Raw genomic sequence first — 26,697 nt, forward strand, 5'->3', positions numbered from 1 at the left:
AATTTTACTAGCACGTCTTCTTGCTACGAATTGGGCACATAACCATAGCTTTAAAAAATAACTATTCGTTGTGCTTTCTTTATTTTATGTACATAAATGCAGATTTGTGTGTAGATGTACATATCTGCAGTGAAATAAAGTTAATTAAGTACATAGACTTTGAAAAAAGCATACAGCCAATCCTCCCGATTCAGGCGGGAGACTGCCGATTTCGAGGCTAGTTTTCCCGCCTCCCAACTCCTGTAAGCAAAAACCCGAATCCTCATCAGGCTTCTGCAGTCAGGGTTTGGTCTTGTGTGACTCAGAGTATGCATTGCCAGTAACCTGCTCCAGCAGGACACTGCACAATATTTTTGTCACGCTCTCTCAGCCTGCCGTGCGCAGCGTTTCCTCTGTGCTCCTGACAGGTAAAGTTGAAAAAAAGACTATTTTCATGACAATAGACTCTCTATTCAGGCCTCAATAAAAGTCAATGGGAAAATACATTCTCCCGATTATTTTTTATAAAATCTCCAACTTTCTCCTTCTAAAATGTTGGCATGTATGAATAGCAGTTTTCTTTTGCCTTTTTCTCCATACCTTCCCACACTTCCTGCTTCTGAGGTCCAACTGCCACTGGGTCTGGATCGGTTGGGCCAAACCACAGAAGGGGGGCCGTGAAAGAAAAAGAACATGGAGCCTACAAAATGTGTCTTCTTCACCTGAGGGAAACAGGAGTGCCAGTAGGACAACGCTTAGACATGATGTGCGGAGGGTGGTTGTTCACAAATTCGATAGTTATAACCTAATGATTAAATGCCTATTTAATCCTAAATCGACGTGGAATGGTATCTCCCAATCTTTACGTGTAGAAAATAAAAAGTAAATGGAACGTGCGAGAAGAACCTCAGGCCCTGCGTAGGCGCTAGGCGTTCCAGGGAGGATCTCGGATTTTCCTAGTTATGCAGAAATCTAGAGTCGTGAAGAAACTCACAGAAAGAGGTGAGGCGGGCACACGTATTTGTGATACGGGCATAAAGAAGGTGGTGTTGGAAGAATTATCAGTGTGGGGGTGCTGCCGTTAACTGAGGTCATAGGGATTATAAATAATACGTGCGTCATGCAAAAGAACTAGTATAGCAAATGTATTCAGCAGGAGCGTGGTATGTTTGTGATAGGTAGCCGACGGTGCATTTTGCAGAGCACTGGCGAAAATGTATTCCCAAAGCAAGACATTTGAAGGTTACACATTTTCTGAATAAATGGCAACAAAATATGCATGATTATGCAGTTTTACTGTTAAAATTATATTTTGCATCAACAATAATTGTAGAAACATGTTTAATTTGTATTTCACCAAGTAAAGTATCTTGAAATGACTTTATTAAATTATAAACTTTGGTGCCGTCGGACCTCTGAAATAAAAAACTGGTAATAATTTTAGAAATATTCTTAGTTTATTTACAGATATTTAAATGTTGTGTGCTAGAAAAAAACAGACATCCTGCAGCCTTTCCTTTCACACAGCCAGTACCCTAGCAAGATTGCTAGATCACTTGTAAAAATCCCCTAAATTTGCTGCCAGAGAAAGAAAAGTAAACCCCGATCTACGTGTTAAAACAATAAGCAGCAAAATATCAGACGACATAGCCTGGCATTTGAACACCAAGCAAATGTAACAAGATATAACGGTGTTCATTTACCTTTTGAACACCAGCTTGTTTGTTTTAGAACCCTTACTACACGTAGGTATCTCAGTAACAGCGACACGTGCATATACACAGACAGGCACGATCACCCACACAGAAAGAAAGAAACAGGAAACGGAGATAGGTACAGGAAGACAGTGGTGCTGGAACATAGGGATTCTCATTAAACTTTGAAGAGTTTAGGTGGGGGATAAACAGTATAGCGACCATTCGTTTTCTTTTGGCAGTATCTGTGTTTTCAAAAACAGACTGACACACCACTCTGCCTTTAGTGAGTTGTCACTACATGCCAGTACCCCACTCACAAAATCGTTCCAGCTCAACTGCAGAGAGTAGCACAGTCAAATAAAGTCCGGGAGCAGAATATGTTCATAAACACATGCAGCAAAAGAGCCTTAGTTTACTCTGGCACAGACATACACAGTTGTACAGAGCCAAGCAATAGAGATGCAGGTAAAGAGAGAAGCATTGAGAGACATAGGGGCACAGATATAGCAGGGCCATAATCTACATCAAAACACAATCATGCATGTACTCCAAAATATTCTAAGATGTTCTGTTACCTAAAACCTATGCTTCAAACCAGCTTTGTTACATTAACTGATCATATCCGGTCCTGATTGTTGTGCTGGTTTCACTAATTAGCTTTCTCCCTAAGCTGCACACGTAATGTTTTGGTATTTTGCAACCGCTTTTGTTGAAAGCTGTCCTTCTTTGTAGTGTAACAAAATGAGGTGCACTGTGCAGAAAGTCCATGTGACCCTTATTCGTTTACATGGGCTTGCTTTAACAAGCCCAAAGTGCTCATTAGGTCTTGCGTGGCGTTGCAGCGCAAAGCGCTGCTCGCCTCGGCGAGATTTATTGTGAAGGAAAATTTTCAGAAAAGGGCTTTAAGCCCTGCCCCTCATTTCCATTGGCTGGCGTCACCGTTTATGCTAAACAGTAGCCTGCCATTGGAAATGAGCTTTTTTGGGTTGCCTCCCTTTGGCCTTTTGGTCCGGCCCATCCGGACTGGATCGCCTGCTTCACGGCTGTCATGAAGCAGTTTCTTATCTTTAGGAGGCCGTTATCTAAACATGCTGTGAGATCCAGTCCGGAAGGCCCATCCCAAAAGGAGAAAAGGCGCCGCATGTTTATTTTTGCATCGCGCTTTCACTTTCAAGTGAAAGCGCAATGCAAAAATAAACAGCGGGAATGGTGAGCGCTTGGTTTTCTTGTGTTGAGGGTCGGCCAGGAAGCAAGGCGTGTATGGGGGATTCCTTTAGGAAAGAATCTTCAAGTGTGAAATAACTGGGGTTTGAAGTGGCAGCCTGGGGAAACTTTCAACTCACCACAGAAAGAATAAAATACTACTTCAGTGTTCTAGCACAGATCATGTACTTCATATTATTACAGCGCGGGCGGAGCACTTACACCCAGACTGCGGTTTCCGCCTTTTTACGGTGAGATTGTTTTACGTTGCGGCCCAAAAAAAGCACACTAACTTCGTATTACGGCAAAGTGAATACATATTTCCACATTATGGCGGTGTGAGCATACACTTGACGTATTGTCACATTATCGCACGCTGCGTGCACAGTTCACTGAGTCAGATGGAAAGCGCATACCATCCACACCAGGGTAGTGCACACAGCTTCCATTATATAAAGACATGCAATATGAGTAGAGAGATGCGAGAGGACAGCCCCCTCCCCCACGGGCACCACGTGTGACTGTGCGCAGGCCAAGAGATTAGTCTGGGCTGATGGGACAGAACAGTTATTATCTGCCCTTATTGCATTCCGGGTCAAGACTCATTTGCATATGGCTGGGTTCAAACTGGAATGGCATGGTGAGCATAAAAAGATGGATTTAGGCCTAGATCTCTTTACTGGGGTGAATGTATGACATTGTTCTACATTCTGTCCATCAACTGTTGTTTTTGCATTTGTCACCCAAGTGGGACTGGTGTGCCCAGATGTGGGTCCCGTGCTCTCCATGCCACTGGAATCAAGCTATCCTGGCTGAAGAGGGGTGAAACCCCGAAACCGGTCCGAGGATGCTTGTTTCCAGTCCAGGAGGACCTGGCTTAGCAGTTCGGGCTGGACTGTTCCCATGAGGCACAGGGTCAAGACTGATTTGTATATGGTTGGGTTCAAACTGGAATGGCCCGGTGAGCAAAAAATATGGATTTAGGCCTAGAACTCTTTACTGAGGTGAATGTATGACATTGTTCTTCATTCTTTCCATCAACTGTTGTTTTTGCATTACCTGCCCTTATTGCATTCCGGCTGCAGAGCTTTAAATTCCAGGGTAATAGCTGCAGACAATTAAATCGCAGCACTTTCCCCCCCAGAGCGGCCAAGGGGCAGGGACGGGGATGTGGCGAGGGCACTGATTGGCCTTCGCATGTCTGTGGAGGGGGGGAGAGAAGGGCGGCGGTGTGTGTGCATGTCCCTGCCCCTCCAAAAATCTGGAGCAGTATCACCCTAATGGATGGGAATACGGTGCTAATGATTCAACCCAAGAAGGTAGTTCAATGGTTTAAGCACATGCTGCAGAGATCTGTGTGGCTTGCAGATCACAGCTTTGCGTCGCTCGTGGCCGGTGTGGCTTTTCGTTCTTCTGGGGTCGCTCCAGCAGTAGCTCGCGATGCGGAGCCTGGGTCACGCCATACAGGTGAGGCTTGAACTATCGTCGGTGGGAGCCCGTCAGTAAAATAGAATATTCAGTTATCAGCAACTGGAAGCCACTGCACAGAGCCCAAGACCAACCCAGTCAGAGACATGCTGAGGTAAAGGTGACAGCAAAGTAATAAGGCCACGTAATTAGTGAAAGAATCGTGGTAACGTAGTGGGGGTGAAAAGTCACGGGGATGCGTCAGGCTTTCACAGCCTGTCCTCCACAGGCCCTCAGCAGTAAGGCGCTATGACAGGCCGGCGAATGTTCGGTGAAATACACTCCAGAGTGAGTGAGTTTTTCGAGAACACGTCCGATATTATTCAATACATTGCATGCTGGCACGGGGTCGCTTTCTGTAATATCCACGCCGTGACTGACCGCTGAGCCCCATCCCTAATAACTCCACGCAGCCGGCCTCTGGACATCCACCACAAGAGGGCAGCAGCGAGCGCCGGCAGCCGCAGGTGATCCCTGGTCACACTGCAAAGAATGCAGCGCGGGCTGCGAATCACTGCAAGGACCTGACTGGAGAAAGAGCAAGCCCAGAGCGATCTCCAGATAGCAGAGACAATGCCAAGAGGTTAGAATGCTGCACAAGACACTAATTGTTCGCAAAAAGTGTAAGCCTACACGTAGACCAAGTTATTCTGTCCAGTAGACAACCCTATCCTTGTTCAGAATCACAGTCTCTGCATGAAACAAGCCAACCGTGTACTGAAAACCACTACATGCCTGACCAAAAAAGCACATCAGCTCTGCAACAGACACCAACCCAACCCCGTCCAAAATGACTCAACTAGAAGACAAACTACATCGAACAGCTACAGAGGGAACTACAAAAATCAAGTGCAGAAAGCCACTTTATTCAAATGCAAGAAACCACTCTATCTATGGAGAAGAAATCAAACGAGCTGTGCAGAAGTAACCCCCACTATGAGTGCTTAAGAAACCCCGCCAACCCTCCACGAGAAGCCACAGTAACCCTGAACAAGTAATATTCCTAACCTGAATAAGCCACACTAACTCGCCATAAGAAACCACACTAGCCCGGAACAAACATTTCAACCCTGCATGCGAAACTAAACTATAATTGCAAACAAGCATTTGCAATGCAATAGGTCTCGCATTTACACAAGTTTGAGCTATTGGCATTGTAAATGACAATGCCTTTTATTTATGTTTTGGTTTTTAAAACATAAATAAAAGGCATTTTCATTTACAATACCAATAGCTCAAACTCGCGCAAATGCGAGATTTATTGCATTACAAATGTTTGTTTTTGTAGTAGTGAGGTCGTGCAGCTTTAGGCTTAACAGAGTCAAATGTTGAGAATTTGTTGTACACACAGTCTATAATTGAGACATACACTCAAGAAGAAATGCAAGACCAATTTAGAAAAATAACATATATATATATATATATATATTATATTAAGACACCAAGATCCTTGGAATCAGGTAAGTACTTGGAGTTTTCCTTTTTACAGAAAAACAGAATAGCAAAAGCTGGCAGATTTGCGGCATGAGCCTCTAACGTGATAATGTTATCCTATGGAAGAAACATACACTGCATAGGTATTCTTACAAACTGTTGTTAGGGTTGAGCTGCTTGGACTTAAGCAGCTTAGGCACCAAGGTCCATAGATCCACCAGCAGTTTGGTGATACCTGCCCTGGTATGTTCGGGTGCAGAGGGGCTTGCTGTGATGGTATCCTTGAGCGCTACACGGTAAAGTCAATGAAGAAACCTGTAACGAGAAAAAGGCTTCAAGTGGGGACTTGGGGACAAGTCCGGCAGAACTCAAGGGAGGCTCGGCTCTTGAGGGTCTATGGAGCAAAGGGGGCACTTACGGTATGCTCGGGCTCTGGTGCTCGGGTGCAGAGGTGTTTTTGTGCAGCTGGTCACTTGCATTGGGTCGACCTGGTGATGGGGACAAACAGGACAGCAAGGCCACTCTCTGTGCTGGCCTTGGTGATGCTGATGTCCCACGTCAGTAGGTTGGTCTTGGCAGGGTCGGTGGCCGGACTGGACACTTAACAAGCCTTGGCTGCTGAAAGGGCTCCGATACCCAGGATATTGGTGCGGGGGGTGTCTAGTGGCTCGAAATGCACTGTGGAGACGAGGCGGACCTCTAGGAGCCACAGAGTACTGCTTTTAGGGTGCTGCTTCCTGGGTGGACCAGGTGGTCAGCAAAACTATCTACCGGGCAGATGCTCCTCCATATCAAGGGAGATGCTGAGTGGTTGGCGAAGTGCTGGGACCCTGTCAGCTTTTGGAGTGATGTTGTTTATCGATAGACCATTAATGCTTTGTGAGATACAGTCTGAAGATGATGATCTTTATATGGTGCTGTGTATTCTAGTTCTGGTTGAACAACAAATAACTAATACAGTCCTCTTTTTTTTCTTCTCCAGTCTGGATTGAGCATGCCGGGATCACCAAGGAGAAAGGATGCACCTCAAAAGAAAAACAAGCTACAGGTGAGTGTTCAGGTTTTCTTGCTTTTAGGCCATTGGGAAGGGTATGTGAAGGAAGTCACCACCTTAGTTCTAAACCGTCACCAGGTGAGTTTAATTCCTTTTTAGTTACTTGGCACTGGCTAACTATATTGAGGAATTCTTTAATTCCATGAGAAAAAAAATAACTCTCCACGTTTAAACTAGGGAATTGGCTCAAGAAATTGCTTATTGTTTCCTGTTTAATCAGATACCCTTTGTCTGTATATTTGGAATGCGGTTAAACTGGAGAGCCCTCCACTTTTTTAGCACCCATGTCTTCCCCCTTACTCCCCTCCCAATTCCTGGTCTGTCCAAGTACTCAAGCGTGCACCTGGGCTAGCCACGCTCCTCCAGAAACATGGAGGGGCATTGCGTGTGACTGGTGGCCCCCTGGCTTTGCTCTGTCTTTAGTGGAGATTCTGCTTTTTCCTGTCGCTCCTGGCTTCGCTCTGTCTTTGTTGGTGATTCTGCTTTTTCCTGTCGTCTTGGGGAAATGCTGTAATCCATGCTCCTGCTATCCTTGCGGTCGCCTCTCAGACTGCGTCTCTCAGAATTCCGACGCTTCTAGTTCATCATTGTCTCCTTTTCCGGACCCTCGAATATGGTCCTCTCTTCTGATTGGTTCTCAACCACAGTCACATTAACTGGCCACAGGTCACCTTTTGCTACCTCCGAAGTTTCCTTAAAGGAATCGAGATCCCAAGGGACCTGTGAGATAAGCAAAAGAGCTTCTGGTGATAAAGAGGTGGTAGGGAAGGGCCAAAGGGCAGAGGTTCATGTTACACTCCTCTTTCCTAGGATTTTCCTGATCAGGGAAAAGGGTAAAACAGGAGTCTGCATTGCCCTGATCTCTGCCCTTCTTATGCCGTATTAAAACCAGAAGGGTTGCTGTTGTTGGAACCACCGTAGGACTCAGTCGTTGTTCCCTTTATTCCGCTGCATCCAAGTGAGGGGAGCATGATCGGTGTATTATATAAAAGGTCTACCTTCCAAAAAACAGTTTGATACTCCATTTGAGAGCAAGATATTCTTTTTCAATGGTAGGATAGATACGTTCTCTTGGGGAATAGCTTCCTACTGTTATAGAGAAGGGGTCTCTCCTGCTCTTCAGGATCCAGTTGGGAAAGTACAGCTCCGATTCCAACATTGAAGCGTCTATTTGAAGAATAAACGGTATATCAAAGTCAGGTGAAAGTAAGACAGGAGCTGGTGTAAGAACCGTTTTTAGTTTTTGGAAGGCCTAAATGACTGGGGTAGAGGGGTTTTTGAAGACTGAGGGAGGTACAAGTTATATTTAGCAGGTTCGTTAGGAGAGTGGCCAACTCAGAAAAGAGGGGTATGCCTCTTCTATAATACCCTAAGAGGCCTAAAAATGCTCTCAAATCCCATTTTGTTTTTGGGAAGGGTGTTTCTCTAAAGGCTTTTATCTTTTCTATCTGGGGTTCTATAACGCCTTCCCCTAGGAGATAATCCGATACTTGATTTGGTAGATTTGTTTTGCATTAATTTAGAGTCAAGTTTGTTGAAGTTCTGACAGAATGGAGTGGATGTGCTTTAGATGTCCTGGCCAAGTCTTACTATCCACAAAACTATTGTCCTCCTAAGCGGATGAATACCTCTAATATTTTGCGAGGAGGGTGTTGATGAGCCTCTAGAAGGCGTCAAGGGCGCTGTGCAACCGGAATGGTAGAACAGTGAAATTTATATAACCCATCGGGTGTAGCAAAGGCAGTGTTTTGTTGATCAGCTGGATTTAAGGGGACCTGCCAATAGCCGTTGGTTAAATTGATGGTACTTATGTAATGTGCTTCATCAAGTCTTTCAAATAATTCATCATCTCTAGGTAAAGGATACCCATCACGTTTAGAGCCCTGAAAGTCTATACAAAAATGTATATTACCATCAGGTTTTGGAACTCACACCATGGGTGAATACCACTCACTCTCGGAGGGAACAATAACTCCCATCTCCAGCATCTGTTTGACTTCCACATGAAGTGCGACTCTGGGCTTCTGGGATGCTATAGGATCGTTGTTTTATAACAACTTCCTGGCGTGTAGGTGTTGAGTGCATGGCTAAGTGGATTCTACCCGGTAAGTGTGAGAAGATGTCTGAGAAGATTGTCAGGACATGAAGGAGTTCCTTTCTTTCACCTTCAGTGAGGGCACCATTAATGTTGGTCTTGTCTATGGTACAAGGTATTACTATCTGTACATTCTTACGAGTGGGTCCTAACCATTTAAAAAAACATTAATATGATTGATCTGTTCTTTTTTTAAAGGAAGGCGTAGTTGGTATGTAACTCTTCCTATTTTCTTCACTATTTTATAGGGACCCTTTGATTCCTTTTTCGTTTTGGTATTACAGGTGGGTAAAAGGATGAGTGCTGAATCCCCAACAGCCAATTCTCGCCATCATTTCCCCTTGTCATCAAATAATTTTAGTTTTTGCTGACTCTTCTCTAAGTTTTCATGAGCCAGCATTCTCAGTTTACCCATTCTTAACATTAGTTGATCGGCATAGTCTAAAAGAGATCTCGCCTTGACTTTTGCATTTTTTTTTCCCCAGGCCTCCTTTGTAATTTCTAGAAGTGTACGAGGTCTATGCACAAAACGAAGTTCTAAAGAATAGACAACTGGAGTACTCTGTATTTGGTTTCCTAAGATGAAAAGAGCAGGAGGTAACAACTGGTCCCATGTTTTCCCATCCATAGAAAGCATTTTTTTGAGAATCAGCTTAAGGCTTCTGTTGTACCACTCAATGAGTCCATCTGTCTGAGGATGATATACGGACATTGTCAAGTGTTTTGTGTTTAGTTGTTTACATACTTGCTTCATCAGTTTGGATACAAAAGGAGTACTTTGGTCGGTAAGGATTTCTAATAGAAATCCCATGTGTGAAAACACCTCGTTGAGGTGTTGGGCCAATAACTTTCGTTGTAGTGGCCTTTAAGGGAATGGCCTCGAGATAGCAGGTAGCATAGTCAACTATGACTAACGCATACTGAATCCCTTTTGTGGAGCTTGGTAAGAGTCCTATAAGATCCATGCCAACCCTATCAAAAGGTTTCCCCTATGATAGGTAAGGATTGCAGAGGTACTTTGGGTGGCTGATAAGGATTTATTATTTGGAAAATGGCACATTCCTGTCAATGTTGCTTGTTTTGGTGTATATGCCAGGCCAAAAAAAGTTCTGTAGAATAGATTGGCTAGTCCTTTCTACCCCACAATGCTCTGCTAAAAGATGTGAGTGCTCAAAGAATAAAACCTGATCCCTAAAGTTGAGAGGGACTAAAAATTGAGGGTTATCGCTTTCCTTACCAACTCGATAGAGGAGACCTCTTTGGATTATGAAATGTGGATAGACAGGATTGGGGGAATCCTGAGTAGCTTTGGCACTTTGCCAAGCATTTTGAAATGTTTTATCATTTAGCTGAGCTGATCTGAAACGTCTGTATAAGACCCATGGAAAGTAGGGTATTATGCACAGGTATAACCTCTTCTGTTCTGGGATTTTGCAAGTGTTTTAGATTTTTTTGGATTTCTAAGTAACAATTCAAGGTAATACAGTTTGTCCGTCAGCCACGGCCCGTATAGGGCGTGCTACCGGGGCGGGGGAGGGACAGGGTGGGGGGTTGTAAAATGCGGCATACGGCTGATTTCAGGTAAGTAACAAAACAAATAAATAAAACTAATTTCGTTGCGCTCGCTGCATCGCCAAATGCAATGCAGCACGCGCAACAAAATTTGTTTTTTTTCCCGATACTTACCTGAAATAGGCCGTATGCCGCATTTTACAACCCCCCACTCCTGCCCCTCCCACGCCCCACGTCACTGCCCCGGTAGCACGCCCTATACGGGACCTGGCTGTTGTCTATACCTAGTATAATTTCCTCGGGAAGACAAGGGAGAACCCCAATCTCAACCTCACGTTCTTGTTCCGCAGCATTTGTAAGAGTCCGTCATGCAGCGGGATAGATTTTAGTGTCTCTGCTCACAGCGTGTTCCCTAAGCTTTTGTTGGAAACGATTTGTGAAGGATAAACTAACTTACTTTTAATCACTGACTGCCTACACCCTGAACTAGTAATGTTTTACATTTTGACCATTTAGTCGTAAACTCGCATAATATATCGGCCTTGTCTCTTGTGCATATAGGACAGATCAAAGTATGTAATTGATATCCATGGGTTCTTCTTCCACTTTTGTTTTTGTTGCAAAACCGGGCTATGTGTCCCCATTCCCCACACTTGTAACATTGAGGACCAGAATTTACAAAGGTGCCAGGTCGTCCTGTCTTAATCTTTGTCAGGGCGGGAGCTGTCTTATTTATTTTATTTTCAAATTTATGACTGTTGAAGGTATTGGTTTATTGGATTTTTCGAAGTCCATAGGGAAGCTAAGAGACTGAGCATGTGCTCAGTCCACTGCATGTTCTAAGGTCAGTCCTGCATGTTGCCGAAGCCATTTTTGAGTGTGAAAGTGTAGGGTTTCCAAGTACTACCCAAGGTATATATTTTCCATTATCTCTTCTTTAGTGAATTCCAAAAGCTTAATATATTTATCTGCAGTGTCCTTAATCATGTAAAATACTGTCTTTGGAGTATCACCTGGTACCCCTCTCTCCTTCGCAAACTTTAACCTATGGGTTTCATCCTCTACCTCCAAACGGTCCATGATGTGTTTCTTTACTTCAGTATAGGTTGACGTACCATCCTTGTTAGCGACTTGATACATGTCCTTTGCCTCTCTGGTCGGTAACCACTTGTCAGCTTTTGGAGTGATGTTGTTTATAGATAGACCATTAAGGCTTTCAAAGAGACTCAAGTCTGAAGACATTCTTTATAGGGTGCTAATTATTTTAATTCTGGTTGAACAACAAATGATTTATGCAGTCCCCTCTTTTTTCTCTCTTTTTAGGTCTGGATTGAGCACGCTGGGACCACTGTGGAGAAAGGATGCCCCGTAAAAGAAAAACAAGCCACAGGTAAGTGTTCAGGCTTTCTTGCCTTTAGGCCATTGTTAACTATTTTGAGGAGTTCTTTAATTCCATGAAAAAAGAAAATACAGCGTAATGAAAATCTCTCTCCACATTTAAACAAGGGAATTAGCCCAAGCATTCGCCTGTTTCCTGTTCTATCAGATACCCTTTGTCTGAATATTTTGAATGCGGTTCAACTTGAGAGCCCTGTGCTTTTTCCGCCCCAGCATCTTCCCCCTTACTCCCCTCCCGATTCCTGGTCTGTCCAAGTACCCAAGCACGTATCTGGGCTAGCTGCACTGCTCCAGGAACGTAGGGGGCGTTGTGTGTGACTGGTGGCCTACTGGCTTCGCTATGTCTTCGGTGAGTATTTTGCTTTTCCCCGTAGTCTCTGGGAAACGCTGCAATCCAGGCTCCTGTGTCCTTGCGGTCTCCTCTGTCTGCGTCTCTCTGCATTCCGACGCTGCCAGTTCTCTCTCTATCGTCTCCTCTTCTGGACGCTTGAATTTAGTCCTTTCTTCTGATTGGTCCTCACTCACGATTTATATCACCAGGCCACAGGTCACAGCTGCCCTCTTTCACTACCTCCGAACTTTACTTAAAGAGATAGAGATCCCAAGGAGCCTGTGAGATAAACAAAAACTCTTCTGTTGATGCAGAGGTGGTGGGGAAGGGCCAAAGGGCTGAGATGTCTACGCCCTCCTACCTGGCACACAGCCCTCCAAGGCTTTGGTAGGGGACACAGCTGCTGGACGAGTCAGGTCCTTGCAGTTGTTTGGACAGCAGCAGGCAGGCAGAGTTTGGTCCCAGTTCTGGAGCTGGTCCACAGTTCTTGCGTTTTTGGCTCTTCTTGGTCCTTCTTCTCTTTCCAGTAGATAAATCTGATTCTGTAGTAGGGGATCTCTGTGTATAGTCATAATCTAGTGAATAGTCCCGCCCATGTGCGCGGACCCCGGAGCAATAAAAAATAATCTCTAAAAGGTGACAAATCATGCAGACCTGCATACACCTTTAAGAGAGAATTTAATTTAAAGACAGATAATGCAGCCTATACCCACAGGCTACACTGTCCAGTACTTCAACTAGAATTCCACCAAAATCCACAAACAGCACTGCCTGTCCAGTTTTTCTCCCCATAGGAAAAAACCCTGCCTCTACCAGCAAAAGCCTCTGGAATGATAGAGAGGAAGGAGTGGACAGACAAGCCCCATAGGCTGCCATTATGTGGCTTGGAACAGGATACTGTGCCTTTAAGAAAACTTTCCAGTTTTCCAGAACTTTCCCCAGTATCCCAGAATGCCCAGCAGGTCCCATTTACTTTCAGTTCTTTTTTCCGGCTCCTGCTAGCAGGACCCTGGAGCATTGAGCTCTACCTTTTTCAAGGTTTTCATTGAGATTTTGGCAATTTTTGTCACTTTTTCTTGTGTTTAGTAGCTGGTACTGTCAACATGCCTGGCTTGTTCGACAAGTGCCCGGAATGTGGTCGAAAGAAGGCTAAAACTGACCCACACGAGGTGTGCATAGCTTGCCTTCCCCAGTCCCACGTGCCTGAAAGCTGTACCATCTGCCACTCGTTTTTAGCAAGAACCCTGAGGGACAGCATGAAGAGCAGGCTTCAAGCTCTGGAGGAGCGAAGACTGAAGGCACCAGGTGGGTCTGGAGGGGCTGATTTGGCCCATGCTGAGGCCTCTGGGGGGCTCCCCAGGGGCAGGAAGACCAGTAAGCGCTCCCGCTCCCCGTCGACGTCGAGGGCGTCGACGGCGACGTCGAGGAGGATGACCACCGTCTGTTCGCCGTCTCCCCAGGGCTCTGGGGAGAAACGGCGTCGACGATCGCCGTCGAGGGACCTGAATAGGCCGCCGTCGACTACATCGGCGTCGTCGGCGACGACGCCGTCTTCGACAGCGTCCAGCGGTCGACGTCGAGAGAAGACCCGGCGTCGGCGTTCGGCGTCGAGGGATCGCAGCTCGCCGTCGATGAAGAGAAGGAGATCGACGTCGAGAAAGAGAAGATCACCGTCGAGGCGAAGGTCGCTGTCGAGGCGGAGGTCGCCGTCGAGGCGGAGGTCGCCGTCGAGGCGGAGGTCGCCGTCGAGGCGGAGGTCGCCGTCGAGACATAAGTCGACGCCGAGGAGGAGATCGACGCCGAGAAGATCGCCGGCGAGGCGCAGGTCGACGTCGAGGCACACGTCGACGTCGAGGAAGAGAGAGTCGCCGGGATCGGTGTACTCAGTGGTGTATACCCCGCCTCGGAGGTCTCCGTCGCCTCCTCCTCTCCCACCTCTGCCACCGCCTCCTCCACCGCCACCACCACCGCCACCTCCTCCACCACCGTCTCCACTTCCTCCACCGCCTCCTCCGCGGCCGCGGACTCTGTCTCCGCCACCCCGGCCTCTGTTGCTGCCAAGCACTCCTGCGGTGCCGCCGCCGGTCCCCCCGAGGTCGGTTTCCCTTCCACGGTACCCGACTCCGCCGCAAGGGGCCACGATGCCCACGGTCGCCTGGACCAGCGAGACCGGCGGACAGGCCTAAGCCGAAGAGGTCGCGCTCCCGCTCTCACAGGAGGCGACGATCGCGGAGCCGAGGGCGATCCTCGTCAGACTCTAGACGACGCCGCAGAAGGTATAGGTCCAGGTCGCGCTCCTCGGACAGGGACCTTTCCCCGACGCTGTCGGACTCCCCGGGGACTAGGGTGTCGCCGGTGGACGACTTGGTCTCGTTCCAGGAGGTGCTGTTGCGAGGGGCTGCGAAGCTGAATATCACGGTGACGGTTCCAACACCCACGACGTCCGTGATATTTGAGACGCTTCATAAAAGACACTTGTCTCGCCCCCTCCGGCCTCTCGTGCCTGGACTGGTGGAACCAGCTTTGGAACTGTTCCTCACTCCCGCAACAGCGAAGGCCGCTCCGTCCAGGCTCATGAAGAAATATAGGGCCCCGGAGTCGGATCTGTCATTCTTGAGAGGGGACCCGAAACCGGATTCGGTTATCGTGACGGCGGCGAGAAAACAACATGCGACCGCCCCGGCCTCCACGGTGCCACCGGACAAGGAAAGCCGCTGGCTGGACTCTGCGGGCAGGAAGGTGTGTGGTACCGCTGCCACCACGATGAAGGCGGCGAGTGCAGGGGCGTTGTTGGGCCGTTACGACTGGGCCCTGTGGGAATCCCTGCAGCAATATGAGGACCTCCTGCCACGAGACAAGAAGGAGGACTTCTTGGAGACGGTGCGCGAAGGCATGCTGGTTTCTAACCAAACGATCAGCGCAGCAGCGGATATATCGCTATTGGCCGCCCACGCCTACTGTCATGGCGTCCACCAGCGGCGGCATTCCTGGTTGCGCCTGACGTCCCTCAAGCCGGAGGCGCAGCAGAGAGTGGCCAACTTGCCCTTCTCGGGGGAGACCCTGTTCGGGAAGCATGCGGACGATGAAATGGCCCGCATGAAGGCTGAAGCGGAAACCCTGACAGCCGTCGGGTTAGAGAAGGCCGAGAAAAAGAAACGACCGTTCCAGAGGAGGTTCGGGTCGTCGGGCCGAGGGCGTGGGCAGGGCTCGGGACAGCAGCAGCCACAACAGCAGCAGTTCCGCAAGCCCTTCCAGAAGCGCCAGAGGGGCAGAGGTGGCCAGCAGGCTACTACCACAAACAAGGGCCCGGCCGGGTCTCGGCCCTGAGCTGTTACTTCCCCCTCAACCGTTACCCACTCCAGTGGGGGGAAGCATTCGATTTTTTCCGGCAGAGTGGAGAAAAATTACTCAGGACAAGTGGGTGCTGAATATTGTTTGCAATGGATACAGTCTTCGGTTCATCAGCCCGCCTCCAGCGATTCCGCCGGTCAGCTCTCGCTTCCAGCTGAGGGAGCTCCAGGCGGAGGCAGACATCTTGTTGAGAAAAAAGGCGGTAGAAGAAGTACCTTTGTCTCAAAGGGGAAGAGGTCTGTACTCTCGGTTCTTCCTCGTTCGCAAGAAGGACAAGAACGAGTTCAGGCCCATTCTGGATTTGCGACAAGCAAACAAGTGGATTCGCAGAGAAAAGTTTTGCATGCTATCGTTGCACCAGATTTACCCTCAGCTGCAACGGGGAGACTGGCTCTGTGCCATAGATCTACAGGATGCGTACTTCCATGTGCCCATAGCACAGAAGCACAGGAAGTTCCTGCGATTCCAAGTCGGCGCCAATCACTATCAATACACAGTACTGCCATTCGGGCTAAAGTCTGCTCCCAGGACTTTTTCGAAGTGCATGGCGGTGGTGGCGGCACACCTGCGGAGGAACAAGGTGTTTGTCTACCCGTATCTGGACGATTGGCTGATCAAGGCGCCATCCTTCGAGGAAGCGCAAGAACACTTCCGTTGGACGTGCGAGCTCTTGAACAAGCTGGGGTTACACGTCAACATGTCCAAATCGGTCCCATCTCCGGTACAGTGCATACAGTACCTGGGGGCCTCCATAGATACGCGGTCAGCAAGCGTGTCTCATTCGGAGGAGAGACGGTTATCACTCCTTCGGAAGGCTCAGGACCTCAGGACTGCTCCATCGACGACTGTGAGGAAGGTGTCGTCTCTGCTGGGATCGATGGCCTCCTGTATCTTCCTCACTCCGCACGCACGTCTACAGATGCGACCACTGCAGGAGTGCTTGGAGGATCAGTGGGATCAGAAGACAGGCTCTTGGGACGACAAGATCCAACTGTCTCTACATGCTCGTCAGTCTCTGAAGTGGTGGTGTTCGGCGGAAAACCTCCTCAAGGGGGTTCCCTTCCACAAGGACATTCCCACGACGAATGTGGTGACGGATGCTTCTCTCCAGGGCTGGGGTGCGCATTCCGGGGACCTGCAGATTCAGGGGAAGTGGTCTCCTTTGGAATCGACGTACCACATCAATTTCCTGGAACTCAGAGCTGTCTTCCTGGCACTGAAGGCTTTCCTTCCGTCCTTCCAGACCAACTCGCTGCTGATACAGACGGACAATACAACCACGATGTATTACCTCAACAAGCAGGGGGGGTCGAGATCGCGCACTCTGTCGCAGGAGGCGCAGGCGATCTGGCGCTGGCTGCTGGCCCGAGGATTGACGATCACGGCCACACATCTGCCAGGGGTGCAGAATGCTCAGGCAGACGCCTTGAGCAGGCTGATTCAGGAAAACCACGAATGGGTCATAAACGACGAAGTACTAGGAGAAGTCTTCGCAAGGTGGGGGACTCCAGACGTAGATCTGTTCGCCACCGCCGAAAACAGCAAATGCCGAGACTTCGCATCCAGGTACTACCAGCGGGGGACGCTGGGGAATGCGCTATGGATCGATTGGTCGAACAGCTTTCTGTACGCTTTTCCACCCATTCCCCTGATTCCGGCGGTGCTCATCAAGCTGTCCCAGTCCAGGGCGCGGATGATCCTGATCGCCCCGGAGTGGCCCAGGCAGTGGTGGTTCACGGACCTTCTTCACCGGTCTCTCCTTCCTCACATGCGGTTGCCGTGCAGGCCGGACCTTCTCACGAAGTTCGGGGGGCGGATGGTGCACCCCAACCTCTCGTCTTTGAGTTTGGCGGCATGGCTCCTGAAATAGTGCAATACGGTCATCTGAATCTACCAGACGATTGTATGGACATTCTGAAGGAGTCTAAGCGACCTTCCACTAGGACATCCTATGCTTACAAGTGGAAGAGGTTCTGTATCTGGTGTAAGTCCAAGAACTTTGATCCGACAACATGTAAGGAAGATGTCATCCTTCCATACCTTTTGCATCTGGCGCAGTCTGGCCTTAATTTCCATTCCATTAAGGTTCATCTGGCTGCTTTGACTGCTTACAGGAAGTGCCCTTCACAGACGTCCTTCTTTCAGATTCCTGTGGTCAAGGATTTTTTGGAAGGCTTGAAGAAGGTGTTCCCTCCTGTCAGACTTCCCTCGCCTTCTTGGGACTTGAATGTGGTGCTGTCCAGACTGATGAGAGAGCCTTTTGAACCTATTCACAAGGCTTCATTGCAGCACCTATCCTGGAAGGCGGCGTTCCTAGTGGCCATTACATCGGCCCGCAGGGTGAGTGAACTTCAGGCATTATGTTGTCAAGAACCTTATACTGTGTTTCATGCTGCTAAGGTTGTGATGCGTACTCACCCTAAGTTCCTTCCTAAGGTTATCTCTGACTTTCATGTCAATCAGACCATAACTTTACCTACGTTCTTTCAGAATCCCTCTTCACCAGCGGAAAGGGCTCTCCATTCCCTGGATGTCCGTAGGGTGTTGAAATTTTATCTGGATAAGACCAAGGATATTCGTAGGTCGGACCAATTGTTTGTTAATTATGGCTCAGTCAGGACTGGTCTTGCGACCTCTAAGCAGTCCATCTCTTGGTGGATTGTGTCCTGCATACAGTTGTGTTATCAAAAGGCTAATAAGACCTTAGGGGGTAAACCTAAGGCTCATTCCACCAGGGGCAAAGCTGCCACGACGGCTTTGCTGCGTAATGTTCCGATTGCGGAAATCTGTAAGGCGGCCACTTGGAAGTCGGTCCATACCTTTGCTGCGCATTACTGTCTGGACTCGGATGCCAGGGCAGATGCTCAGGTTGGGCAGGCTTCGCTGCGAAATTTGTTCGCACAGTAGTGGTTGTGTCTTATGTGTTCTCCACCGCTTTTGTTGTGTGGGGATGGGCTTGCCATTCTATTCACTAGATTATGACTATACACAGAGATCCCCTACTACAGAAGGAGTAGTTTCTTTTCTGTAACTCCAGTTCTGTAGTAGGGGTATCTCTGTTATAGTCATAAGCGCCCGCCCTCCTCCCCGGTGGAGAGATACTTATTCATATGGAGAATGCTACAGGTCTGGCGTGCTACGCCTTCAAAAAGAACTGAAAGTAAATGGGACCTGCTGGGCATTCTGGGATACTGGGGAAAGTTCTGGAAAACTGGAAAGTTTTCTTAAAGGCACAGTATCCTGTTCCAAGCCACATAATGGCAGCCTATGGGGCTTGTCTGTCCACTCCTTCCTCTCTATCATTCCAGAGGCTTTTGCTGGTAGAGGCAGGGTTTTTTCCTATGGGGAGAAAAACTGGACAGGCAGTGCTGTTTGTGGATTTTGGTGGAATTCTAGTTGAAGTACTGGACAGTGTAGCCTGTGGGTATAGGCTGCATTATCTGTCTTTAAATTAAATTCTCTCTTAAAGGTGTATGCAGGTCTGCATGATTTGTCACCTTTTAGAGATTATTTTTTATTGCTCCGGGGTCCGCGCACATGGGCGGGACTATTCACTAGATTATGACTATAACAGAGATACCCCTACTACAGAACTGGAGTTACAGAAAAGAAACTACTCCTTTCTTGGTGTCGGGGGCCACTTAAATACTGAATTTAGGGGCATTGAGGGGAGTGTATGGTAGTACCCAGTGGGCTATGTAACTCTGGGGTGGCTACACCCCCTCTATGACCGCTTCTCGGAGTGGGCAAAAACATGACCTAGAGTTCCTAGTTTCACAAAAAACAAGATGGTGAAACCTTTCCTTCATTGTTCACCAGAGGTATCCCACCTTAGGGGGGGGGGGGGAGTAACTAGCCTGAGTGAAAGCGCCTTCGGGCTAGCTAATTTCCCCTCCTGTCCTGGTGCCAAATGGGCCTCCTGGCACGGGGTAGCAGTCCCAGGTCTGAGGGAAGCTGGGGTTGCATATCAAGGGAGGAAGAGGCTTTGAAGCCTCTGGCCTTGATATGCTAAAACACTAGCCATCCTGCCTGAGGAGGTGTGATCACCTTCGTCCGGAGCAAGCATTGTTTCTGACCTCTGAGAGCACGGCTCTCACCAGCAGGGGTCAGAAACTCGTCTTTGATGGCAGGCTGTACGATAACAGTCAGCACACTGAGGACTGTAGCAAGCGCCGGAACACCTTTGGGTAGCTGTGCGCTATATAAGTTTTACTAACATAATATAACACACTAATAGACTAGTAGGATTCAGGGGGCACCTCTAAGGTGCCCTCTGGGGTGCATGTCAGGACAAATCCGATACTGGGATCACTATGGTTTTGTCAAGACAAGTTGTTCTATACCAATCACCATTATTTTCAGTGAAGCCATTATGTAGCTGGGTAACTCGTAATGACTAGTGCCCAGAACATATACCTAAAATGGCTCCCTGATCACTTGTAATATCTAGCAATGGAACTATACATCACAATAGCACATCTGCTCATGCAGATTAGCCCTCACATGTGTAATAATGCACCCTGCCTTTAAGGCCTGCTGTATGAGTGACTTACATATATTGCAAGTAGTATGTGGGCATGCCACACAGGGAGTGTGCTATGTTGTGTTTTCACAATGGTTAGCACCATTTCACAGCCTACAATGGCAGTCTGCATGAATTTGGGTGTGGGTCCCTTAGGGTGGCACAATACATGCTGCATCCCTTAGAGACCCTCTTTAGTACCCATGCCCTAGGTACCAGGTGTTCCATTTACTATGGACTTGCAGGGGTGCTAAAGTCCTTGCCAATTGAATATGTAGTTTGTTTTAGAGAAAGAGCACTGGCACTGGGGCCTGATTAGCAGGGACACAGTGGACATCAGTCGAAAAACACCAGTACCAGTGGCCAGAAGTTATGGTGACCATGTCACAAAGAGGCACTTCCGTAAAGCTTTCCATTTACTTTCATTTTGTTTTCTGTTATTTTTTTTCCTCTTTCTGCAATTGACTGAACTACTCACTACTACTTCTTCTACGCAATTTGTATTCCCAATTCTCAATTTTTTCCTAGTTCCCATTTCTTAGCACTGTTTGTGCTGTATTTATTTGCTTAGTGATTCCAAAAAAACGTAAATATATAGTAATAAGGTTGGTTACAATACTAATCAATTGTTTACAGTACTAATACTACACTGGGTGCTGTATATAGTATCTGCACTCAGCGGTGGAACCGAGGACCAAAGCCGGCAACCCTCCGCACCTCCAGGAGGTACCCCCAGTCCACTGAATCAAATGCCTTTTCTAAACCTATGGACACCAGAGTTAGCTCCTCGTCGCTGTGTTGCACTTCATGCAGGATGTGCGTCAGTCGTCTAATATTCTCTTTCTCTTTTTTTATTTTTTTATTTACAGAGTTTTATATAGCACGAACTTGACCCGAATCGGACATCAGAGCACTTTACATAGCACCAGTTGCATTACATGAGGACACATTCATTTTTGTTAGGCACGGGAAGATTAACTGATTTGCCCAGAATCACAGGATGTTCAGAGTCATTGCCGAGACTCAAACCAAGTTCCCCAGATTTGAGTAGCATGACTATGTCCCCTTCACGCATAGTCTGGGGCAGCAGTGCCGTCTCAAACGCCTGCTTATATATCTGTAGCAAAGGCTGCACCACCTGACTCGAATAAGCTTGTAAAAAGCACACCGGAAAATCGTCAGCCCCAGGGGCATCGGTTCCCAGCACGGCCCGCAGTGCCTCCTGGATTTCGTCTACAGTAATTTTAGTGCCCACTTCCGTCACGCCCGTGGGCGAGAGCCCGCGGGAGAGCCAGCTTCCCAAGGAGGGGAACATAACGATCTGCGGTCACCCCTGGGTCCGCAGTGTAGACCCGCTGTAAATGGCATTGGAATACCTCCAGTATTCCTGCTCTGGTGTAGACTAGGTTCCCTCCCTTAGCCCTCAAGGTGGTTGTCGGCAGGCGCCCTGATTTGTCCCCCTCTGCATATAGCTTCTGGCAGTGCCATGTCAATGTGTACTTGTCTAGTCTGTCCAACATGTCTGCTATGCGCATGCGTTGCGCCCTTTTTTCGCTTGCCCGTGTCTGAGTCAGTCGGGTCCCTCATCTGGATTGCAGCTAGGGCTTTCTCTTCCCTGTCAAGCACCCCCAGAAGCTGTCTCCTCCCCCCACATACTAGACCCATGCTGGCCCCTCGTGCTACTGCCTTGAAGGTCTCCCACTCGGTTGCCCTCCCTGTCACCCCCAGTTCACCACCAGGTAATCTGTAAGCCTGGGCAGAGTTTGCATAGCGGCGCTATGCAGAATCCTGTGTAGTTGGTAAAACTCTGCGAGCTACGCGGAGTTCCATGAGCATACAAAGTTGCTTGCTCAGCCCGTTCGCTATGCGTTTTGACGTTTGGGAATGCGTATTGCGTGTTTGGGAACACGTACTGCGTGCTCGGAGGCAAATATCGCCGAACTTCACCATGCGGTCACCCATGGGCGTGGCCATCTTGTTTTTCATGTGTGCTATGGTTCTGGGCCTGTTTTTCTATCCTCCTTCTATCTTTTCAATCCTTTTGTTTCTAAAACCTTTTTTCCGATATTTTTTATTTATTATCTATCCCTCTCTATTCCCGAGTGTATATTTTGTGTTTTTTTATTTATTACTTGCTTTTTGTTTTTTTGACTTCCTTTCTTTACTTCCTACATTTTCTTTTCCGCCACCCCAAAACTATGCCAAAGATGACTACGCACATGAAGAGGAGTGAGAGCCATGGCCGCCTTCACCCGGAAGGGGTGCAGGCCCCGGCCTTATTTTCTGAGGTGTCGGCACTAGTTTTTTTGGTTTTTTTGTGGCAGCGCCGCCACCCCTTTACCGTGGCAGGCCTGGCTACGGGCTCCGGTAGCGTCACCGGCGGTGGGCGAGGGTGCACCGGTCATTGTTTCCGGCACACCCATAACCAACTGACGCACCGGTGGTCCGAAGTAGGACCTTCTTACTTGTCCTGCTAGCTGTTGAGGTCACAGGGCTTGCTGAGTAGCTAAATATATTACTATTGTGTTCTGTTCTGTGTTATTGCTAATATTATTTTTTCCCAAATAGCAAGTATGCTGCTGCTGCTTACATGCAGGTAAGTTGCATTTAAAAATCTTATATTATGTGATTGTTGTGTTTCTAGACAGGTGCTCTGCGCTTCTAATTGTATTTGTTTGTAATTTTGCGCTTGCTTGGACTGGTTATATAAGAGAGGTTAGAGAGCTTGGGTAAAGCAGACTAGGAAGACTTCTTGCCTTTCTCCTGTCAGGTTCTCCTGTCAGTAAGATAGTTAGTTACTTAGTATTATTTGATAATTTGGCATCCTGTGTGAGGCGTCCTTTCAAGTAACTTCAGTCATTGTAGAACCTTTTGTAGTTCGTATTGTGAGTGAATAGCAACCAACCAATTTGGTGTAAGCAATATGCATGTGCCGGTCTATGCATTTAAGAAGACTAAATGCAGACTTAGTGAATTGGCCCGTCAAAGGGGGTTGAGCGATGATTGCGAAGGAGATTGGAACTTAGTTAGAAGCAAATATAATTTTTTTGCGATTCGTTCCAAAGTCTTTGGTATTGGCGGGCTAGGTAGGTTTAGGATTCAGGAATTGGAATGGAACTGTGGAATAATAAAGATCGGATGGTCCGCGACCGTGATATTAGTCTTCTACTAGTAGGTAGACTCTTCTCATTGAATGCAGGCAGACTCTGGAACGCCCTTCCACTCCATCTCCGAAATGAACCTAGTCACCGCTCCTTCAGGAAACATCTTAAAACCTTTCTGTTCCCTTAACTCTTTCATTCTTTCTGTCCACTCGCTCAGTAGTCCTGCCTAGCGCTGGGAGGGCTCTGAGTAGCCATGCGCTTTACAAACCACCTTTTCATTTACTAGTCAATCTGATTGAGGATATGTCAATGTTATTGCAATTGCCGTTTCCTGTCTAAAAATCTTTTTGGAGCGATTATTTAATATTTATTTATTTAACACCAATCATTTTTTTGTCTCTTTAATCATGTCTTGCATGATCAGCATCATGGGGCAAGAAGACTGGGTCTGCATGAGGTGGGTGCGGGAGCCAGAGGGGCCTCCTAGGGACAGGAAGCAGCCTTCGATGCAGATGGCTCTGCTGGCCCCCTGTAAGTCCTCCTGATTGTAATATTAATATATATTTCCCTAACTTTTACGGCTCTATTATTTCCGTTTCCTAATTTAATGTTTTCCCAAACCCTCTTCGAGCTAACTGTTTCTAAATTCTTGTTATTACTCCATTACCTACTAACATTGTTATTCATATTTCCAGTCTGCTTTTTTTATTTTTTTATCATCAATCCAACTGCCTCTGTAGCTTGCTTTCTTCTGGTTTTCGTCTCAGCTTTCACTCTCCACTTATATGTTTTGTGGATTGCCTAGTGGTGGTACTGTAAGACTCAGAGAACCCATTGGTCCTACTACTAGTATTAGAAGTAGTAAGGACTCCTTACTACTACTACTACTAGTAGTACTAATCTGCTGTGCAGATTGCATGCCCAAGTAAGGTATTCTACGCATATTTGTTGAGTTGAGAAGGCTTTCTTTTACTGTCTCATGCACAGTTAGTAAATGATGGTCACTCACGTTGGACTCTCCCAAAGTGGTGTATTTTACTTTTTCTTGTCTAGGCCTAGTTCTTTTTTATTATCAGCAGTTTGTGAACACTGACCAACTGATTACCTTGCACCATGGCTGGAAGGAAATATGAGGAGGAGGAGGAGGACTGCACCATTATTTTCCAACCAAGAGAGACCTCCTGTCCGATTGTATGCCCAGTTGGCCACTCTTTTTCTTCTTTTCAAAAAATCAGATGCACCAATATCTCTTGCCACTGAGTCCTGTCCTTTGGGTTTTCCTCTTCTTGAGAGGCTTTTCAAAAATTGCCAACAACAAAATGCCCAACTGAATATTTTGGTATTCTTGATGGGACATACCGTCTACTCTACTCTAGTACCCGAATTGTAGTGATGTGTGTGGTGTATGTATTGTATTTTCAATCTTGCTAATGACAAAAATAAATAGGGGAGGCATATATGGCATCTAAAAAATGTGAAATGTTTTTTCCAGGCATATTGACCACCAGTGGCAAAGGCGTCGCCACTCCGGAGGGAGCGGATGCCGCAGCTGCAGGGGGTGAGCCAGCAGCAGTGTGAGGCGGTGGTAAGTCATATTGCTTGCTTATTGACAATGCTGATTACACTCGCTGCAAGGGTGTACAGTACACTATACTGCTGCTGAGACTGAGTTGTGAACAGTTGAAGTAGACATCCTTTACTTAACATTAACAGGAGTTGAGTAACTAATGACCTCTTCTATTCTATCTTCAACTCAGCAGAGAAGGTTTTATGACGAAGATTAAGAGTCAGACGACATGTAATATATGACTGGTAGAGAAGGATGCGTGGGTGAAGGAAAGGGACCCGGGATGCATATAGGTGGCTGATAGGATGCATGGGTGGTTGAAAGATGGGTGAAAGAAAGGATGCCGGTCTGGGTGGGTGAAACTGTATGGGTGAAAGGAATCTCCAGGTGGGTTTGATGAGTCAAACTAAAGGCAAGCAAGGATACGTGGGTGGTGGTTAAATGACAAATGTATCTTTGTGAAAGGTTTGTTGAGATGTAGAATGATTGCATTGTTTGGATGCCTTGATATCATAGGTGAAGAGTCGGACTGGAAGAAGAGAATGTAAAAGAAAATTAAACCGTGCTAGAGTAGCAAAGCCAAGGGTGAAGAATAAAATAATGCTAGAAGAGCAATGCAATGATAAATGGAAAAAGCCCTGGGAAGAACAAGAAAGGGCTGATTTTTCAAGGTTTTTGATTCAAAGGTTTGAGGTTGTATTTCAGAATACTCCCTTGACTCACAGTAGTTTGCAAGCACAACATATATATTATGTATGTACCCACCCATCATCAATTGCTTCCCTCCATCTCCGAGGCCCACTCCCTACCCATGTCATTTCGACCATGTCAGCCATGGGTGGCCTATCGGCTGCATGGTTAACTTACAACCAAACGATAGTAGTACGTCATGTCATCATCATGTGACCTTGTGCCGTACATCATCATCATCATTCATATTAGTAAGCAATCATGTGCCTTGTTGTAGTAGTCAGGTTGAAAGTGAAATTGAGCATTTGCCATTGATTTAACAGAGTATGGCCGTAATGGAAAAATAGATAATTGTGGAATATAGCTGCCTCACCTGCAGACGGTAGTAAAGTGGCGTGAGTCTGCGACACAAGTATGTCTGTCTAGGGCGCAAGCTGACTGAGCTGGCATGCCTACAAGGTTAATTTAGCTAAGCAAGAGAGAGAAGAAGAGTACTTGTCTACTCTGTAGTGCATAATGCCTGAAAGTTTAATCATCATCATCACATCCAAATCTTAGGGGCCGAGGAAGTGAGGATACTTCAAATGTTATGTACTGCTAGTTCTATCGTGCCACTATTATTTTATGTGTATAATTTTGTGTTACTGTTTTGCTAAGAGTATTCGTTACAATTGTCTTTTTTTTCTTTCTTGATATAGCTATTCCTTCCCAACCCACCACCGGTAAAGAGTTAGCAGCTAGGACACGGCAACAGAAGCTTGAGGCCATCCGGGCCGAATATCGCAAGCTGGTTGTCCTGGCGGCGGAGGAGGAGGAGGAGGTGGCAGCTGCACCAGCTTACTCCAATACCCCGGGCCCCCCGTTCCTCCGGTGGTACAGCGCCGTGTTCTGGCAGCCACCGGCCGCAACTCATCAACCACTGCTGCACACCCCTGTTATTCCTGTAGGAACTTTCGCACCACATGCTCCTCAGGATGGCGTGCCTAGAGTTCAGGCTGGAGGAGGTTCTGGAGTGCACTAGCTGCCATGCCCGCTGCTAGACATCTGTCTTCTTGACCCTTGCCCCTTTTTTAAATCTTTTTTTTGGTGGGTGGGATATGGTGGGGAGAGAGTGGGAATGTTGGGAGTTGGGGAACATTTGGGTGGGGTTCTCTTTTTTTTTATAGACATTTGGAAATGGACATTGATTGGGGGTAGGGAGAGGGGTGGGTCAGGTGTTCTGGGTTTCTTCTAGTTTATTGTTTAGGGTAATACATTTTTTATAGTTTTATAATACATATGATGTAAATCTTT

The 26,697-nt window shown here is 47.3% G+C and overlaps 1 protein-coding gene across 1 annotated transcript; it reads left to right on the forward strand.

Annotated features, from left to right (window-relative positions):
* The first annotated feature begins 878 nt into the window (after positions 1-878).
* On the forward strand, positions 879-26,697 carry LOC146809496 (uncharacterized). The gene is made up of 7 exons (XM_085614348.1): positions 879-981; positions 6,763-6,828; positions 11,765-11,831; positions 22,612-22,639; positions 23,572-23,678; positions 24,640-24,732; positions 26,103-26,697. Exons 2-6 carry the CDS (start codon positions 6,775-6,777, stop codon positions 24,723-24,725), a joined length of 342 nt encoding a protein of 113 aa, XP_085470474.1. The 5' UTR covers positions 879-981; positions 6,763-6,774; the 3' UTR covers positions 24,726-24,732; positions 26,103-26,697.

Source organism: Triturus cristatus, chromosome 7 (genome assembly GCF_964204655.1).
Source record: "Triturus cristatus chromosome 7, aTriCri1.1, whole genome shotgun sequence".
NCBI classification, from domain to species: Eukaryota; Metazoa; Chordata; class Amphibia; order Caudata; family Salamandridae; genus Triturus; species Triturus cristatus.

Coding starts and splice junctions, on each gene's coding strand:
- LOC146809496 (XM_085614348.1), top strand. CDS start 6,775: ATGCCGGGATCACCAAGGAGAAAGGATGCACCTCAAAAGAAAAACAAG. Junction 6,829..11,764: donor AAAAGAAAAACAAGCTACAG/GTGAGTGTTCAG, acceptor CTCTCTTTTTAG/GTCTGGATTGAGCACGCTGG. Junction 11,832..22,611: donor AAAAGAAAAACAAGCCACAG/GTAAGTGTTCAG, acceptor TTTCCCAAATAG/CAAGTATGCTGCTGCTGCTT.